The sequence below is a fragment of the Phaenicophaeus curvirostris genome, chromosome 6 (genome assembly GCF_032191515.1).
Source record: "Phaenicophaeus curvirostris isolate KB17595 chromosome 6, BPBGC_Pcur_1.0, whole genome shotgun sequence".
NCBI classification, from domain to species: Eukaryota; Metazoa; Chordata; class Aves; order Cuculiformes; family Cuculidae; genus Phaenicophaeus; species Phaenicophaeus curvirostris.
The window spans coordinates 6,241,363-6,261,265 of NC_091397.1; the positions used below are offsets into that span (position 1 = coordinate 6,241,363).

Here is a 19,903-nt window from a genome sequence, read left to right on the forward strand (position 1 = left end):
AGAAGTTGTCATGAGAAAGCTCTCAGGAAAGGGATATATAGTCCCTAAGTCATTAGTAAGAATGCTCAGAAAAAAGTCATAGCTGCATTTCATTGCCTGTGGCATACAGAGAAAAATCCTCTTAAATGGTCACTAATGTTGTCTCTCTACGGAAGTCCATTATCACAAATCCATCATCTCCATTGCAGCTTTGGGGTTCAGTTTAATTGACCAAAAGTTAGTCCCAGTCCAGGCTTGAAAAAAACCTGATTGTCATTTTCTGATTTCAGAGATAAGGGGAAGTAAGGATTTCTCTACCTATTCTTTCTATGATTATCCCAGCTTTCAAGATTTGATATTTGGGAAATTTATTTTTTTCAAGCAATTGCTTTTTCAACGGTGCTGACAGCCTCCTTCCCCTACAGCCATCTCCAGCAATGGGTCCCTAGCACTATATCCTGCAGTAAGCAGGGGACAACCATCTCCAGTTCTCAATTTTTGCCCAGATGCCCCAACAGTTTCTCTCCAGCTGAGTCACCACAGACAAAGAATGCTCTTTCTTTCCCAGAGCCTGCTCTGACACTGTGAAGGCAAGGGCTCACAATACTTTTAAGCAGTATATATATATCTGCAAAATAGTTCAAGCAAGGCTCAGCAAAGGATTTTGAGGCCAGACATCTCAACTGAGTCCTTCAACAAGTCCACCAGGCAGGATTTTTTAGATGCTTTTACAAAAGTAAAATAATATGTGCATTTCCCTCACCACCACCTTTCATGAATGGTTGTAAAAACATTTGTGGTGTTTGCCTGGAGCTGCTGTGTTTGTAACTAGAGATCTGTATTCCCCATTGAGTAGATTTCCAAGTTTCCCTGTTTACTGCCAAATTTCCTATTTGCTTATTTGACAACTGCTCGTGGATGCTCAGTCATTAAATGTGCCATCATTCTCACTGATTGCTTGAAAAGTACATATATTGCATTTTCCAAGATAACATCCTGGAAAGCACTTGCTCTAAGATTTCTCCTTTGAATACTTCGCTGCCAGGCAAGTTAAGAAGCAGCTGATAATCTTTGAGTTTGAGAAGAGCAGTTTAAAACAGTTTTTCTATCCATAGTTAAAAATTGAATTGAATTAAATTATACCTTTTCTGTTGGATTGTCTTTAAATGACAATTAAAAACTTGCTGTGTGAAGTAAATATTGATGAATTATGATTACTTTAATTGTTTTTTTTCCATCTGTATTCCCTGTTGATTAGCAAGGTGATTTCTGTTTGCTTTACCAGTAATTACACAATCTGCTGTAATGAGTTGTTCCAAAACAGCACTGAAATCCAATTTGTATTCTTGGAAAACTATCCTAAAAGCATGCAAATTTTTTCAGGTTTCTTTTCAGAAAAGCACACAGGAATAGAATGACAAAAATATGAGCAAGGTAAAGTAAAATTAATATAGCTTGTCACATGGAGAAGCATTTTAAAAGTGAACTTCTTGGTGCTCTCTGTAAGTTAACAAAAATCCATGGGTTACAATAGGGTACTATGACTTCAGAGTTCATATTTTTACTAGCTTTCTTCAAGTTCCTTGAAGCAAATGCAGTGAATGCCCAGTGCAGATTCTTCTGGGTCTCTGCTAATCGTATATACTTCCCCAGTAGGTAATAGGAAGGAAAATCCCTCTCCAGAAGCCAGGGAGTCTGGTTTTGAAGGAAAGAGGGAAAAAAAAAAAAAAAAGAGGAAAAGAAGAAGAAAAAAATGCCTGTTTATTCCACATTGGCTAATTCAGGATAAGTGAAAAAAAAATTCAACATGAAGATGAGATAAGTGGTTTTAATGTGTGTTAGCAGGTCAGACGACACTGTAAATCTCCCTTCTGCCTCCTCACATTTTATCTCAATATAACACATGCAAAAACATCCAAATGTCTTGTCTTATCTTGGTTTGCACCTCATGTTAGTTACCACATAGATGCTAAAAGGAGAGCAACCAGGCTTTGCCAAGTAGAAGCACAAGCTTAGTTTCAGACAAGACACAGCAGCATAAAGCATGCTGAAACTGGAGGAAAAGTGACAGTAAATGAAGGTGAGGAGAAAAGTCTAGCAGTAAGTGTAGCTCACTGGCTGCCTGCATCTTATGAAATCATTGCAATATGAAGAATTTTAATTGCTGAGGGAGAATTTCAGCTTTTGAAAGTGGTGTAGAAAACCCATCTCAACTCAGATTGTACTGAACTAGGTTTACCAACCATTTTTATTTCTTGAAGTTATTTAAGGATGGAGCACAGTTCATTGTCCTTGTTTAGAAGAATATGCTTAAAAAGAAAAACATTAATGAAAACCTTAAGCTCTTGAATGCAGCTTGCTTGGCCCTCTCTATTGCTGTGAGTGTAGCAGCTGAATTCCTTATACAGTGATATTTTAGCTTGCACAAAGGATCAGAGCTGAGACAGAGCTGTAGGTTGTATTTGAAAGTCCAGATACCCACAAGATTTGTGTGCAGGAAAGAGAAGAAATGTCCTAATGACCAGCACCTTTGCAACCACAACTGCTGCAGACTGCAAAGTGTCTTCCCATCACCCTTGTGGCTCCATCCAAGATAGTTAGGAATGAACAGGCTGCTCGAGAGACTGGTGGCAGGAGGAGGAGGAAGAAAGAAATTAAAGAAGAGGAGGTTGAGGGGAGACCTCATTGCTCTCTATAACTACCTGAAAGGAGGTTGTGGAGAGGAGGGAGCTGGCCTCTTCTCCCAAGTGACAGGTGACAAGACAAGAGGGAATGGCCTCAAGCTCCGCCAGGGGAGGTTCAGGCTGGACATGAGAAAAAAATTTTTCATGGTAAGGGTCATTGGTCACTGGAACAGGCTGCCCAGGGAGGTGGTTGAGTCACCATCCCTGGAGGTGTTTAAAAGACGAGTGGATGAGGTGCTGAGGGACGTGGTTTAGTGTTTGATAGGAATGGTTGGACTCAATGGTCCTATGGGTCTTTTCCAACCTAGTGATTCTGTGATTCTGTAAAGGAGAGAGGTTATAGTATCAGTGAATTTCTGTTTCTGCACTGGCTTTGCAGCATCACACCTTCTCCCTCCCCTCCTTCATCACTATGTGTGGAGAAATGAAGGTAGCACCTGGATATGCAGCCTGCAGAGGGGTCAGGAATTGTTTATTGGATGGATGAGGGATCAAAGGAATTGGGATGGAACTTGAAAACTGTGCTGCAGTGGTGTAGAGATTTTGTTCTGGCCTCCTACGTGGATATGGCTGGTGACTGGCTTTGTGCTGAGGCAAACAAAGATTAGGACTCCTATTTGTAGTCTGAACTCCTAGTTATACCATTGTCCTTTCTGGCAGAAATTAGGAAACCTATAATTCTTCAGAGTCCCTCTTCATCCTGGTATATTCAATACAATATCATGATCAACGCAGTTTAAGAATCCAACAAAATAGAGATGCTTTTCAAGCTAAGACTGTCATATTTTACACATAAATTTGGTATTTTTTCATATTGATTTGGAACATTTGAATAAATAAATGCAAATCCATAGCAGCACCTGGTGGGAACAGCCCAAACAGATTTTCCTCTCTCTCTTTTTTTTTTTTTTTAATTTTCATCATGTCATATGTAAGTAAGGTTGATCCTAATCCTGCCCAGAAAAAAGCATCCCTTCAGCTCAGGACCTCAACTCCCACTGCGATAGAAATGGAGCAGAGTCAATAGGGCTGAGCCCCTAGGGAAATGTTCTTTCGGTAATCACTATGCACACCCTTGGCATTGTAACACTGTCTTCAAATAATAAATAATAATCAAGCATATTCTTGTCTACTCCTGACAACTGCAGTCAGCATCGAGAAAGTGACCTGGGGTGAATTTTGTGGTGTTTTTGGAGACCTTTTTAAGGGGAGAATGCCTTTCCTCTTCAGCTGCCCTAAATCAAGGCTACCTCTGCACAGTGTCTGGATGTAATGCAGGACGTAGCTCATGGTGAAGAAATTCTTCTGCTCTAAATCCCTTCAGAAATACCAGACTTTTCAAAGCAGCTGCACCCACTCAGCCATTGCTGCTGCAACAGGGAAAAAGCCTTTGGGTCTTGGCCAAGGTTTGGCTGAAAAAGGAGTGTCATGTGGTGCCCAAAAATCACAGGGATCCCTCTGCCATTCTTATTTATTACTGATAAATGGGACCCAGAGGTCTGGCAAAGGTGCCTGTTTGGAGTGAAAATGTGAACTGAGACAAGCTGGAAAAGGTGGGGTGGGAAAACTGTTAATCAGTAAGTCAGTCGAGCTCTTTGCCATCTCGCTGGATGAAGCTCGCAGCAGCAGGTCATTCAACTCGCCCTCAGAAATTAGCTGAGGTTTAATTCTTGGTTCACAGCCATTTGCCTTGGGAGTTGACTGGAGTTCTTAGAAAAGCCTGAGCAGGTGTAAAGGAGGTGACAGATTAAAAGAACAGCAGACTTACAGAGAGAGGTTCTTCTGGAACCCACCAGGAAGCAATTAGGATGCAGGAACAGTTTATTTAAAAGCGTTTAAACTAACAGGAGTGGTACAAGCTGTTTGCAACAAGGCTGCCCCTCTGAAAAGGAGACTTCCTCAAAAAAGCATGGACATGAGGAAAAGGAAACAAGCTGAGAAGATGGAATATTAACAGAATTTTATCTCCTTAGTTTGAGTTTTAGGTGGAGAAACAAAAAAAATTAAAAAGAAAGAGGATCTATACTGCACAAAAAAACCTGTAAGTGGATTATGTAAAAGCCTTTTTTAACTTGAGTTGTAAGAAGTAGCATTGGGGTTTCCAGGAGACAGTTTTTTGTTTATAGTTTATTTAGACACTCATGTGGCCCATTGTATTATAATATAAGGGAGCGCTCCAGAAGCAATAATGAACCTCTTTGCTGGTGAGGGAAGCTGTTCATTAACTTATCTGCAGACACGCTTTCATCTCCACACCATGGACTAAGTCCAGAGCAGCCCTAAAGAGTTTGTAGTCTTTACCTCAATGTGCAGGTTGTGATTCAAGGAAACAGGTAGCAGAGGTGAGAATTTGGTTTAGGGCACCTTAGTTTCTCTCTAGTGCCTAATTTTATGAGTTTCATTTAACTTTTTGTCCTTGATTCATAATATGCAATTTGTCGATTGGCAGGTGCAGTCATACAGTTAGGCACCCACATGTCAGAAACTGCAATGTCAGAGTTAAAGGGTAAAGAGATATTTTAAAAAATGTAATAATAAATGTCTGCTCAGAAATGGTAGATGCTAAAGGGAACACTAACCTTACAAGCCCTTTACATCCAACAGTGTTTCAGAGTGGCAGTAAGAAGTTCCATGTAGTTTGATCTATTTGCAAATTCCCCTTTCCCTGTAGTTTTTACAGGTTGCATTTGTGGTATACATTTAAATTTGCTCCTTTTCAAATGAAGGGGAGCAACTTGGAACTGCAAGTCTGGCGCTGGACTGCTGCTTGGGCTGTGAAGATTTCTTTGGATAACCCTGTCATTGGCAGCAATAGACAGGAGAAACCAGACTGGATAGACGAGAAGCACCCAAAGTAATCTGAGCACTCTTTCTTCTACATTTTTGTGGTTTTTTTTCAAAAAGCATGATTACAGAAGGAGAGACAGGTGTTCCTGGGGCACAAAAAAAAAGCTATTTGAAAGCACTGAGGGCCTGCCTTACCAGAAACTGCTTATTTAAATAAGTGGCCAGAGCTTTCAACTCAGCTGCTGTGGTCCCTTTCAGATGTCCTTTCTTTTCCCTGCTCCCTCCCCTCTAATTTGAACAAGCAGGTTAATGCAATGAAATCACTCGCTGCATAAAATATATGCTGTAGGCTAAATCAGGAAGGAGGTCTTCTCTTCTACCCAAGACAGCAGCTTGCAGAGTTTCTTTCAGCTGTATGCTGCAGCAGGAAGACTAGATGTTCTCATTGTTCACAGGGGTTTTAGTATTTGTATGACCAATCAAAGAGGATTTTCACCATTACAAAGGCTGAACTTGTTGTTGCTTCTACTCTGCTAATAATTAGTCTCAGTGGTGATCTGAGGTTAATTCATAAATGCAGTCTGTCTCACGTAGCATCTGTCTTTGAATGGTGCTTAGGTCTACTCCCAGCTCCATACAGTGAACGCTTGCTGGTTGTCTGAAATGATGTGCTGGTGGGAAGGAACATGATAAACAAAGAAGCAGCCTCTATTGTAGCTCAAACTCACCTCCTCACAACGGGAAACAGTGTTGGACTCTGGTAAAACACTGCTCCCAAAGTCTGTGCCCTTCGGATCCCTGCCACCAGCATGATTTCATGGCTAGCAAGTCTGTGCATGCTGCTAACATGCTATTAAAATGTATGCATATAGGAGAGAACCCCACTACTGTTGTAAATACAACAGCCCCTTGTGGGAAAAGAGTCTGCGTTCTTTTGGTTAAAGACTATTTCCCCTATGTGTGCTGAAAGGAAGCTGCACTGATATATTTCCTACTTTATGACAGCTTGCTGGGGTTTACATTGGTTTACAACACTGATTTCTTAAGTCACTGTCAGTTATTGAAGACATAGCGAGTTATTGTATATCTTGATCTCTGTGTGTTCATAGTCAGCAATTTTAATTGTCAAAAATGCTGTGCATTTCTTAACTGATGAATTACAGTGAACACCAACATAAGCACACAGGGAACCTGGCACTAAATGGGAGCCACCTGAGTACAAATCAGTGAGTTTATTTCTCATCTCAAGAACAACAGTATTCGACTACTAAAACAAAAAAATGGCAGTTACTGAAAAAAATAACCTGATTCACAGACAAGGCTCCTTTTTTTTTCCATGGTCAAATATAATCTGGTAGTGGATTGCCAAAATAATTAAGACATTAATTGCATTAGAACATATAAGCAATAACTTTGAACAGTTATCAGTGAGTCTAACCTCTCTTCAGAGATCATTGCCTGTGTTCTAGCAGTTTAAATTCTTTGATTCTTTTTGATTTTGTCCTGGAAACACATATCAGGGTCATACAATGGGGCACTCTATACTTGAGCTTTAAAACCACTAAGCTACGTAAATGACAGGCAGTTGGCTTTAAAAGCACCAGCCACAAGCCTGGTAATCCACATGACAGGTATTTCCAGTGTTCAATGCTGTCACAGAATTTAAAAGCTTTCTTTCTTTTTTTCTTGAGTGTAACACTGGAAATGTCAAAAAATGAAAGTTGTGGGGTTCATTTATCTCTCCCTTTACCCAGATCTAGGAGGCTGGCATACAAACCAAAGTAAAATCTGTATAAATAAGCTTGCATGTAGGAATATAGAAATACAGAAATACAGGCATATAAGTATATAGATAGAATGTGGTTTTATATATTATTATTATTATATGTAGATATATAGGTACATAGATATATAGTTAAAACTCTTTATAGGCAAAGAAAGTAAGGAACGGGGGCAAAAAACTTCTCTAAGTGCGAAGGTCAGATACAACTCAACACCCCTCGCCTGTTTGCAATGGCAAGGAAAACGTGTGTAGCTAAGATCAATGGGGCTTTGCCTGGAGCCTCAGCTTTGCTGGGAAAGCCTACTGTTAATCTAGGCAGTAAATGCTGACTCCTTCAAGGTGTCTGCTCTTTTGGGGTGGAAAAAATACTGAGAAGTCACTGACAGCACCAAAGCTGAGCTTTAGAGTTGGACTGCTCTGCATCGATTTGAGGAAAACAAAAGGAAGACTTGCCGTATGAAGTAAATTCTAGCCTGTGTGATTGGTGGAACTTTTGCTGTTAACATCTAGGTAATAGTGACTCCTGAGGATTTGCCTGGTCTCCACAATGTTACAATGCTGCCTGGTCTTCAGAGATCATTTATTGACTTCTTTGTGATTAAATTATAGTTCTGAAAAACCTACAGTAATATTTGCAAAGAGAAAAGAGTAGCAATGTGTGCCATATTGTGAATCTGGAGGTTATGTCAACCCTGGAGGTGTTTTCTGTGTGCTAGCAAGTCTCTGATACCAAGCAGAGCACAAAGTAGAACCTCAGAGCACCTCTGGGCTACACAGCCTTGTAAGAGGGAAAAATGTGACAGAAACAGCTGACTTCATCTTTTGCCATGATTATGTGGGGCAGTCAGCACCAATTTTGAAAACTGCTTGATTTTTTTCCTAAAAATAGCCTTCCGGGTCACTTTTAATCAAGTCCAAATGGCCAAGTCTCTGCATTAGTAATTCCCCTGTAAATAAAATTTGACGGGGATACCTTCAAAACCAACAGTCGAGCATTTACACGTGTTGTCTCAAACTCAGTTCTGACTCTGTCCTTGTAAATCATTGCCAAACATCATGCAGCTTCATGGCTTAATCCTCTGAAGAGATATCTAATGCTGTGTAAATCTGTGTTAGGAGGACAACAGCACATGTGATGTGTTTCAGGGTGACATTTACCACACTGTAGAGAAAATGGTAACCTGCTCAGATCCAAATTCTGGTCTTGCAGGATTTGAACAGAACATCTTCTGCCTTGAGAGAAAGGGGAGTTACAGGACATAATCCAGGATGGGGGAGGAAGCATGCAGATAACATGAACCAAGGTAGTTTGAAGACCTTGAGAAGATCTGACTTTCAGTCATTGCATGTGAACCTAGCAAAGGAATATCTTGGGTGCTCTGTATTTAATTAATTTTCTTTTAAATCTCTGCATTCACTTTACAGGTGAATGAGCTTTCCTTGAAATTTATAAGCATACAGATCTTGGTTTCTATCATTAACCATTATCACTGAGCTGTTTTTCTTACACTTCCAGCCTTTCTGGTTAGGAAGCTCCAAGGCTTTGTGGTGTCAAGGCCATTTTCTACACTAAACTTTCCACCAAAAAGAAGAAATAAGTGTCACAGTGTTAATCTTATCATGATATTTCAATAATGCCAATTATACTACAGTTTGAAGATGACTTAGTTAAATGGCTTTAATATGTAACTGCTGTACCTTTATTTTACTGCTATTAGACAAATCCTTAAGCCTTTACTCCTTATTTAGGCAACATTAAGTCAATGGAGAGAGTGAATGAAAGGAGAAGGCTTTGGACTGTATGTTAATGCCACTTCAGACCACAGGATGTAGACAAGACTGGTAAGAAATAGGGAAGATAGATAATAGGTGCTGCCTCAGTTTGAAAGCATTGGTGAGTTTAAGATGGTTTTGAAGTCAAACTTACATTTTCATCTTTAACTGTGAGTGTTAAATGAACAAGATTTACATGAAATAAGCATTACTAGTGAATATATGTCAAACATAACATTACTTACTAAAAAATATTTTCTTAGGTTTGCTTTCAAGCTCCACCAGGGAGGTTCAGGCTGAACCTTAGGAAAAAAATTTTCACGGAAAGGGTCATTGGGCACTGGAACAGGCTGCCCAGGGAGGTGGTTGAGTCACCTTCCCTGGAGGTGTTTAAGGCACGGGTGGATGAGGTGCTGAGGGGCATGGTGTAGTGTTTGATAGGAATGGTTGGACTCGATGATCCGGTGGGTCTCTTCCAACCTGGTGATTCTATGATTCTATAAGGTTCATGTTTGCTTTCTTAGAGATGGAAGCAAAGGATTCACCGTTGATTCCCTGGTGTCTAAGGGTCCTTAAGACATCAGACCTTGAATCCAGTCTTCCTGTTTACTGTGATATTTTTATAGCACACTCGCCTCTAAAACACAGAAGTGTTTATTAAGACCTTCCTTCCACGTCAGCCACTGGGTCTGTACATGGGAGGTGAGTTTATGTCACACCTTGTTAAAGAGTGAGATGTTAAAGCATGACAGTCAGCCTCTGTACCACTTCGTCATCTGCAAATCTGAGCTGTCCTATCTCTGCAGATACCCAGCCTGCTACATCCAGCCCAAGCTTGGTGTCTCTGAGACCTCCTGCCCTTAGGCTTGCTGTCACCCACATGCCACAATAAAGCCATTAATAGGTAAATAATTTAACAAATTGAGCAAGTTTTACAAAGATGCTTAGCTGTGCGGACAGCACTGGTACATAAATGAATGCATATTCAGGAGAGCAGTTGCTCCATAGAGGACACTATCTTGTGCCTTAGGGAACCAGCTTAATCTTATCGTGCTTTATCACAAACCTCATGGGTGACACCAGGCGGGTCAGCCAGCAGTGCAGTTCAGAGGAAAAATTATCCTAACCTGAAATAAATAGGAAGATTTCCTGCCAGAGCTGGCTGTCTTCATGGGGGAGCCTAGTATTTCCTTAAACACGGAGCACCTATTTTTTATATAGTTAGGAAGAATCCCTATTTTTAAACTTAGCTTCTGTCTGTAAAATGGCAATAAGGCACACTCCTTCCAGGTAAACTTTGCACACTCACATTGGTGAGTGTGCAATAATCCATTACTACAATAACCATGTCTCAGAAAACAGCTTAAGTAAAAGGGAATTGTGATAACCAGTATGCATAAATCTGCCTTCTAAGAAAAATATATTTTATAGTATGTGGTGATTAATTTTCATTCTTTTTTTTAATATCTATGGTGTTGGAGAGCTGTTTTTTTCACACTCCCTTCTCAGTAGAATTCAGGCCATGAACACTGATTTGAGCATGCAAAACCCAATTACTTCATGCATTTGCTAATCTGACCCATAATGTCCATTGCCATTCAGTTCATCCATACTCCAGTCCTTTGCGTGATAGTGACCACAGCTCTGACTGGTTGGGCACTACAAAAGCTCTGAGAATACGAAGGCGATCAGAACCCCTCTGTGCGTTCTCCAGATTTGGAAATAGATAGTTTATTTCAAATAAATAGTGTCTGAGAGGCATGAACCTCAACGTTGAGCACCTGTCAAGTTTCTTTCTCCCTTAGAGTGAAAAATGCAGAATCCAAGAGCCGTGCACGTCATTCTTTTAGAGTCTATGGTATAAATTCATACCTATCAACAGTCTAGAAGACTTGTTTCTAATCAGCAAGTTTAAGGTTGGTAATTGAATGGTAATGCCAAAATCTTTTATCTCAGCTGGAAACGGTTAGATCTTACAGGTGCTTTCATCCAGGAAGCCCTAAATTATAATGCTTATGTGACTCATCGTATTTTCAGTAGTAGAAGAAACACATACTTTGAGAAATGTACAGGGAACCCACAGGACAGATGCCATAGGGTGGTGGTTTTACAGTGGTGACCTCCTTTCTCATCCACTTTGTGCAAACTGACATTAAGAGGATTTCTGTGCCCTTAGTTAAATGAAAACAAATATCTTTGAAAGTCTATGTTTCTATGAATTTAGCATTAAAGTTGAATCAAAGGTTTTGTGAGTTGGTAAGTGTTCTGTATATGTGTGGATGTGAAAGCCTCCTTTTTTTCTATATTGGGCTAATTTAATGGCTTCCTTACCCCCCCCCCCCCCCACTTTTCCAGCTGTTTTCAACTGACTGGCTTCTTCTTTTTGGGGAAGGAAAGTCAGAAGAGAAGGAAAATAGCAGGACTGTATTAACAGATTGGATTTTCACTTTGTGTCTCCTCTCAGGTCTCCTTAATAAGCCTCATAGCCAGTACTCTTGGATACTCTGAGATGGGTCCCATTAAATCCCTCAGGACTCTCCGAGCCCTGCGACCATTAAGAGCATTGTCACGATTTGAAGGAATGAGGGTAAGAATAGCTAAAGCATTGATGAAAACCCAACTGTGTAACATCAAGCATGTGACAGAGAACACTTGCACATGTCTTTGTCTTCATTTTGTCTGCCACAGGAAAAGAATTATAACAAACCAACAAAATCAGAGATCCCTCCTTTATCTCGACTGCAATTGTATCATTACAGCTTTACCCTCTGGTGGATTTAATGATAAAATAATTCTACTGTCTAACTTGTCATATTACACTTTAAAAACCAGCTTTTTGGCCAAGAAAGCATCTAGCTAACAACTACCCCTCAATTATAAGGTGTATCTTGGGAATAAGCAAGCTACAATTTTGCTCCCTGCTTTTGATTTGTCAAAATGAGACCAACTTGGAAAGTTCTAAAGGACATTTTTACTAACAATTAAAGCAAAAATTAGAAATGCTAAAGATAGGGAATGCAAATGCTTATATAAAATCTTTCCTTTGACCCGATTGCAATTTTAATATGGAATGTCAGGATTAACATTAAAACAGGGTAGCTTGTGTTTGTTGCTCTATCTTGTATATCCATCTCTTTCCCTTCTACAGTCCTATAGCCACACAGCATACCTGTTTATTTGTTAAGCCTATCTTCTATACTAATCAATTACTGTCTTGATAAGCACTTTATTTAACTCCTTGCACCGTGCATGACTTTCAGATGATGAAAACTCTGTTCTACGTGTTCTGAGATTACTGCTAATCTTGCAGACTATATAGTAAGATAAATCAAATCTGTGACAAAATTACATGCAAAACCACTCACATTATCTGATGATCCCAGTCTCTCTCACTGGGCCAAAGAAAATGCTACAGCTTTCATACTGAGGTATATTCAGGATAAAGCTTTCCCGTAGGCAAAATTGCAGTCTGAATCATCGCTGATTAAAATGTGTAGTTCATGCACTAAATTCCTAGCAATTAACTGTTCTCATTGAATACCGTTGCATTAAGACAGTATGAGGGCCATACAGCCTAATGTCCAAGTTAACCTAGGATATGTGGTGGTAGAACAATTTATGAAAACCCCATACCCCTAGTTTGCCTACTCTGTGGATGACCAGGATTGGGGATTTATGGCTTTGTCCCGCAGACCTCGTGATTATCTAAACCATATTATTTTTGTGGCTGAACTAGATTTAGTTACAGACATCTCTCTTCTATGTTTAGTACAAAGACAAAAAGATTCAAGAGGATCTATTCATCTAGTCACACAAACCTGAACTGCTCTGTTCACCACACTCTTTTCAGCAAACACAGGCAATATTTTAAAGATTATTCACAAAATAAAATAAAAGCAAACTGCAGTTCCTCTGCTGGCACAAAGTGTCGTTACACTCCTGACTTTAATTAAACCTCACTCCTGTGTTGTATGATGACCTCACTCCAAGTCTTCATTAAATATACACAAATTGAGCAAATGTTGATATCAGGAAAAGCTGCACTAGTTTAACTACCAGAGTGATTTAAAATATTCTCAGCTGACATAAAAATGTTCACTTATGATTTCTCATCAGTTTAACTGAATTGGATTCAAACCTGAAAAGCAGTGGGAAGGCTAGCCCAAAACACTGGAAAAGTGAGACTGAAATAAGAAAGAAATAATGTGAAAAAGCATTCCATCTCTACGGAGAGGCTTTCTGAGAATAAAAAGAATTTGGTTTAGTGGAGATCCTACATGGCATAGGCACGCAGATCAGCCCAGCAGGTTTTCTTCTTACTATATTCATGCTTGTAGGCTCTCCTTGTCCCTGACTTAACATCCCTTATCTTCCCTTATCTGTCAGCTGCAGCTGAAATATATTCAGTCTTTCTGAGCTATTGGAGGTAGTGAATTAACTTGTAAACTATGCTGTGATAAAGCGTAATTGAGAATACGTGCTGTTAGAAAATCAAATAATTTTATTTTTAGTTTGTCTAACCACACTTAACATGACTAGGGACAGTTAGACATTTCATTATTAGGAGTTCACATGCTCCAGAACGCACAGGAAAATTGCCAACACAATGATGGATTAAATAATGGTAACGTTGAGAAGAAAGCACTGACAGTAAAAAAATAATAGTAGCTCGTTCTATTATAATGTCCTCTTCTTGAATAACAGAAAGATTTGTGCATGGCTAGAACAGGAACTAGAAAGTTCTCATTTATACTGCAGTAAGAGACTTATATCATTGATGCTGTACCTAAATTTTGGAAATAATTGGTCCTGAGGCAAAGATACAGAGTAGCACTTGGATGGCCAAGAGGGCCTTTTAACATCAGATGTCAGTTGTTTCCTTGCCTTCAAACAGGCTGGGACCTCTCTGAGTTTGATGCAATCCTAGGCAGTTCCCATTCCGTGAGAGGTCTGTAAAACAAGGCAGAACTGTTGCCATCTTGCCCCTCTGTCCCAAAAAAAGACCCCAGTAAGACCAGCATCCCCCCAACAATTACTGCAGACCCTAAAGGTGTCATGCATGTGCCACCATCCTGAGTCACCACTGCTTTCCAGGACATATTAGATCCCAGTGTAAATTGACTTAGGTCTTCCTGTCCCAAATCATGAAGTCAAGTGTGTCTCCTCATTTGTTGTCCATCAGGGAATTATTTCAGAGTTGCTAGTTCCCCAGCAATGGAGGTTATTGCAGTATTTTAAAAGGATGAGTAGGATGATGATAGACCCTTTAATGTGAAAATGATACTAGGCAAAGTCATGGTGAGGCTGCTACAAGATACGTACAGGGAAGAAATTGCATAATTAATGTTAGTTAGCATGATTTCATGGGAATAGTTCTTGTAAAACTGATATGGTCCTTTGATTTGATTACAAATTATGCTGATGACGGTAGCTGCACTGATATAATATCCTTTAGATTTCAGAGAGGAATCTGATACCATGGGACATTATGATGAAAATTTGAGCTTTGTACCAAGCCAAGTAAATGTATTTTAAATTAATTTAAAATATGTGATAGATCTCAAAAAGTAATTGTAAACAGTGATGGCACTGTGAATTCAGTGATAAGTGTCTCAGGGTGAGGGATCCTTCAGAAGAAGAACTGCCCTTAATCTGGACTTTAACAATGTCTGGAAGAAAATATGAAATATTTGCTGACAACACACAAAGTGAGCTGGATAGTAATTGATATTATGGAGAAGAGAATTATACTGACTGATCTGGATCATAGTGAAAAACAGATCAATGGTACAACATGAATTTTAATAAAACCGCATGCATTGTACACTTCAGAAGGAGGAAAGTAGGTCACTTGGGGGGTTGTTTCTTGGAAAACAGCAGCTAAGAAGGACTTAGGCTTGAGATGGCTGTTCAACAGGATATAGGCTCTTGGGCAGGTTTGATAAATGGAGTGACAAATACAATCCCTCATTACACAGAGAAATAAACCAGCAAGCAGAGGTAAAGGGTAGCACTTCAATAAAAGAATTCCACCACACTGGAAATTAGGTATTCAGAATGGGAAAGTCTCTGCAACATGATCAGAAATCTGAAGGAATGATGACATCACAAAGAAACTCTGTTTTGATAATTACACAAAGTAGTGTTCAATTGCAATTCATCTGCAGTGAAGACTGGGATGATAGAAGATGTCTCACAGCACATCAACAGTGCCCCAAGTTCAACAAATTCAACGTAAAAATACAGCATCTGTTTCTAACAGGGAGGGCAAAGGACACCAGGAATAGATCATCTAATAACAACGATTTTGTCCATTATTTGAAATCGTGACACTATAAATTAGATGTCTTTGCAAAAGCTGTGCCCAGGCTTGGTTAGGAGTTAAAACCTGGGTCTGAAGTTACGGCAGGAAATCTAGTGGGTTCTGCTGTGGCAAAAGGAGGATTAATGCATCATGCAATTCTATTTCTGGATTTTAAATCTGAATCAGCTTTGGCTGAAAAGGTGGTCCATGAGGTCAGGAGAGCTGGGCCACCAAAACTATAGCTGTATCACAAGCTATAGATTAACACCACTGTGGCTTAGGGCTGAGGGTGCCTCTGTTCAGGCTTCCCAGGGAAGTGGTGGATTCTCCATCCCTGGAGGTTTTTAAAAATCATGTAGACGTGGCACTTCAGGAAACAGTTTAGTAGGAATGGTGGTGTTGGGCTGGTGATTGGGCTTGATGAACTTAGAGGTCTTTTCCAATCTTAACGATGCTATGATTCTATTCTATGATCTGATGATAAGTCACTTGGAAGGTGGTTTCACCTATAAAGGTATTGATGGAAATCAAGAAGGATGAAATCTTTTTTTATACATGGCTGTATATGTTGCTATTCCTAGCTGCAACAGAAATTCAGCCCTTTCCGTGGCAAGGTTTGCAGCTGAACTTTAAACACGAATTTGTGATAACTTGCCTTTATGTATTCAGGTCTTTAAGTCCTCTCACTTGTCTCAGTGCAAATCAGCAGTTCTTCCAGGAGAACAAATGGCATCACGGTGATGTAAGACCAGAAGCGGCGAGAGAAGAGTGAAGCCCCACATTAATAATTAATTTGGAGAGGTGTTACAGAATTTGCTGCAGCCTCATGTCGAGTTTTGTTATCTACAAGCCATTGAATGTAATTCCACAGAAGGAAAAAAGCAGGATGCAGGCATGGCCAACGCTTGCACTGCCGCAACCTACCCCCATCACAGGGCTTGTGGGTGGGATCTGGGTTCAGCAGCAGAAGTACCGTAAGTGCAGTGGCTTTGTGCTAGCATGGATTAAAATTGAACAAAAAATATCATCCCATATAGCAGCAAATGAAAGCTATGTTGACAAGGGCTGAGGCTACATCCAAATAAGCCTTTGAGCTGGAAATTATTTGGCATTTTGGTTAATGCAGTAAAGTTGGTCTTAAAGTAATGAAGTTAGGAATTGATTAACATCCCAAACTGAAAGATAAAATTAGCAAAGGAAAAAAAAATTGAAAAGTCATCAGAATGGGCCTATACAGTAAAAAAAAATGCTCAAGCAGTTTCTCCTGTGTGAAAATTAGCTTCATTCATAAATGCACAAAATACAAATCTGTGTTTTGAAAGATCTACATAATTTTGTATTGTATATTGTAGATGAAGCTGTTGCTATACATGCATGAAAACTATTTTATTCTTCCGGTTATTTTTCGTCCTCAGCACAGTAAAAATTACGGGGAAACGAATGTTGCATTATTAGCTTCTCAGAAAATTGGACACTAATATGAGAGGAAAACAAGAGCTGACATTTTCCATAATCCAATTCACAATTGAATAAAATTACATTTTTATGGATCAATATCACCTTGTCTCAGTTTCAGAAATGTAGATGGAGAAGAGGAAGAGCTTAATGTTTACCTACCAGATTTTAATCTCCAAAACATGAGACAGAGATGGAGACAAATTCGTGTAGTGGGGCAAGTGTCTGCAGCGATGCTGTTGGGCAGCTTTGCCTGGACCGTGCAATGCAGCATCTCCAAATGCTATGAATATGGAGGAACCTTGCTGACATAGGGAGGGGGAAACTACTTTTTGTGGTCATGCTCTTCCCTCAGAAAAGGCATTAGGTTTTACAGCCCTGCCTGGGTTTATGTCTAGGAACTTTACAGCACATCGCAGGAAAAAAATAATGCAATTTTTGTTAAATTAGAATGGTTTAACTGATTTAATAATGTATAAGGGGCAGCTGGCTTAGTGCAGTATGTCTCTATCAGTTATTATTTAAATAACCAAAATTTATCATGGCTAGAGTTCGCCTCCCAAAGACTATGGAGATCTGAGTTCAGTAAAGGATTTAAGAAATATTTTGTGCTCTATTTTGAGGTACAGTGATGTTCCCCAGCCATTTCCAATTAATCATGTGATTATTAGAGCTGGTGTGACTGAAGTGCATTATCCAGTAGGATCTGCAGGATTGCACCTGAATTAAGATTCCTTTTGAAGAAACCTCATTACATAGGTGGGATGCCAACAGATTAACTCTTCAATTACAAGAAGAAAATATAATCATGTGTGAAGACTGACATTGGTCTGACTCCTTAGGTAGTATTAGCAGTTATTCACCTGTCACAGTATGAGGATTCAGCCTAATCAAAAGCACACAAGAGCTTGTTAGAGAAGCGTCTAAGTGCCGACATTAATTCTATTTTATCTCTCTTGTTTCACTCAAGGTGGTGGTTAATGCCCTCGTGGGAGCCATCCCTTCCATCATGAATGTTCTGCTCGTCTGTCTCATCTTCTGGCTTATCTTTAGCATCATGGGAGTGAACCTGTTTGCTGGGAAATTTGGAAAGTGCATTAATAAGACAGAAGGAGATATGCCTTTAGACTCTAAAATTATTAACAACATGAGTGACTGTATACTCTACAATGTATCAGGCACGTTTTACTGGACAAAAGTTAAAGTTAACTTCGACAATGTTGGTGCTGGGTACCTTGCTCTGCTACAAGTGGTAAGTGTCACCACCAGAAACTAGACTAGTGGGCATATGTTTCTTATTCCCATTGAAATAACCAGTTTAAAGCTTAGTCTCACCTCTATACTCTTCTGGGGTTTCCAGCCTTTCCTATCAGGGGAATGGCTTTCTTCATGTGTAAAGTCATATTTGGTTTATTAATCTGGCCTAGAGACATTTGTGACAGCTTCTGGTTTTAAATTGACTTTTCTGATGAGTCACTAATGGAGTCCTCTAGGAGGTGGTTGGGATAGTGAGGTGAATTAAAGACCATTTTGTCCGTATTGTAATCCAGAGCAAAGTTCAGGTCTAGAAACAAAAAAGTCATGATCTAGGAAAAGCTGTTCATGCATAGTACACTGGCCTTCCTGAACTACCTAGGACTTCACTATGCCCTGCTGGGAAAAAATGAAGTTACAGTACCTTCAATTACTTAGTTGATATTATTGCATTAAGCTGGAGCCACAGAGATTGTAATTTACAGTCCTCCGCTCGCCTTCCATGGGGATATTTGAGAAGGACACTGGTGCCTCCATTCTGCTTCCTCACCTCATTATCAATGCTAAACATAATGAGTCAGATTGAACCAAACTATGAAACATGGTGGTGATTGATGTTACTTCATACAGTCTGGTCTCTCTGGAAAGGTGTCAAGAGCTTATCAGAGAGGCGACCGTTGAGTTCCAAAGATGATGGCACTATTTGATCTTTAAAGACAGAAGCAAACCACTTTTACAATCTCCTTTTACATGGACGAATTATATGCACTGAGTTGTATGCACTGAGTTTTACTGTGTTGTGACGCAGCACAACATAATGGATAACCCACAGGAGACTCCATCTTCTCGTCCAGGATCTGTCACTGGCCTGCAGAGTGATTTTAGACAAATAACTTTTTGTTTCAATTCCATGGGGCCCTGATGTAAAATAATGGTAATGACATTTACTTCCATTGTTCCTAATTTGCTCTGAAGCCTGGTGTTGGCAAGGGCTGGATATGCAATAGGAGTGTTTGTTGTGTTGCATTTCATGCTTGCAAAGTGAAACAAGTCCCTTGCTACATCCTTGGACAGAGAGGTTACTGTCTTGAAGTGTCTGTGATGGCATTCCTTGCTTCTGAGATAATAGCTTGCATGCAGTGGGTTCAATTCAGTTGTTGCCTGTTGGCATCGTCCCTTTGCAATGTGGTAGGGTACTGCCCTGGGCTCCCACCTGACTTTCCAAGACAGCATGAGCCTTCCACAGGTCTCTTACCACATCTACCAGCCCTTATCCTTTCCATGATGCAAATTTGCTTTCTACCAGACCTTTTTTTCTTCATTATAGACACATGAAATAGCTCCATGAAGTAATTTCTCATAGAAATGCTTAGTCTTATATATTCTTCTTCTGTTATACATGCACTTTGGTTTGAGATCTTCTGACTGCTGTCTGTCAAGTCTTTGCTTCCACACATTCTGGAAGGCAGAAAGATTAGAATGGGTGCAACCACATTTGGTTCTTTCCGTGACATAGAGCTGAACTTCCTCAGAGCAAGAGCTTTTATCTTTTGCATGTCATTATATTCAGCTTACCCACGCAGGGTAGATTAATTGACTTCGAACATCTTTAATTAGATTTCCCAGTCTATATAGAGCATTCTTTGTCTTTTATTGAAAGATGCAATCTAGCTGAGCAAAAATGTCCAGATTTAAAATATTATGCCTCACCTGAATCTTCTCGTCTTTTTCATGACTGCTTAACAGATGCCTACTTTGCTTGGTGAAAAAACTCCATCAGTGTTCTCTCTCCATTTCTTTTATAAGACTCAAGCTCCAACTTTCTGAAAATCTGCAACTTTTCATAAGTTGGCATTGCTTAAGGAGTATCCTGAAGCAGTCTCT

At 39.7% G+C, this 19,903-nt stretch overlaps 1 protein-coding gene across 5 annotated transcripts in view; it reads left to right on the plus strand.

The window, feature by feature from the left end:
- The window catches only part of LOC138721814 (sodium channel protein type 5 subunit alpha-like), a 217,609-nt gene that overhangs the window by 187,346 nt on the left and 10,360 nt on the right, over window positions 1-19,903 (plus strand). For all 5 annotated transcript variants that reach the window (XM_069859263.1, XM_069859259.1, XM_069859260.1 and 2 more), the window contains 2 exons: window positions 11,471-11,593; window positions 17,736-18,017. In XM_069859263.1, the coding sequence (XP_069715364.1) occupies window positions 11,471-11,593; window positions 17,736-18,017 (405 nt within the window). The remainder of the gene's footprint in view (window positions 1-11,470; window positions 11,594-17,735; window positions 18,018-19,903) is intronic.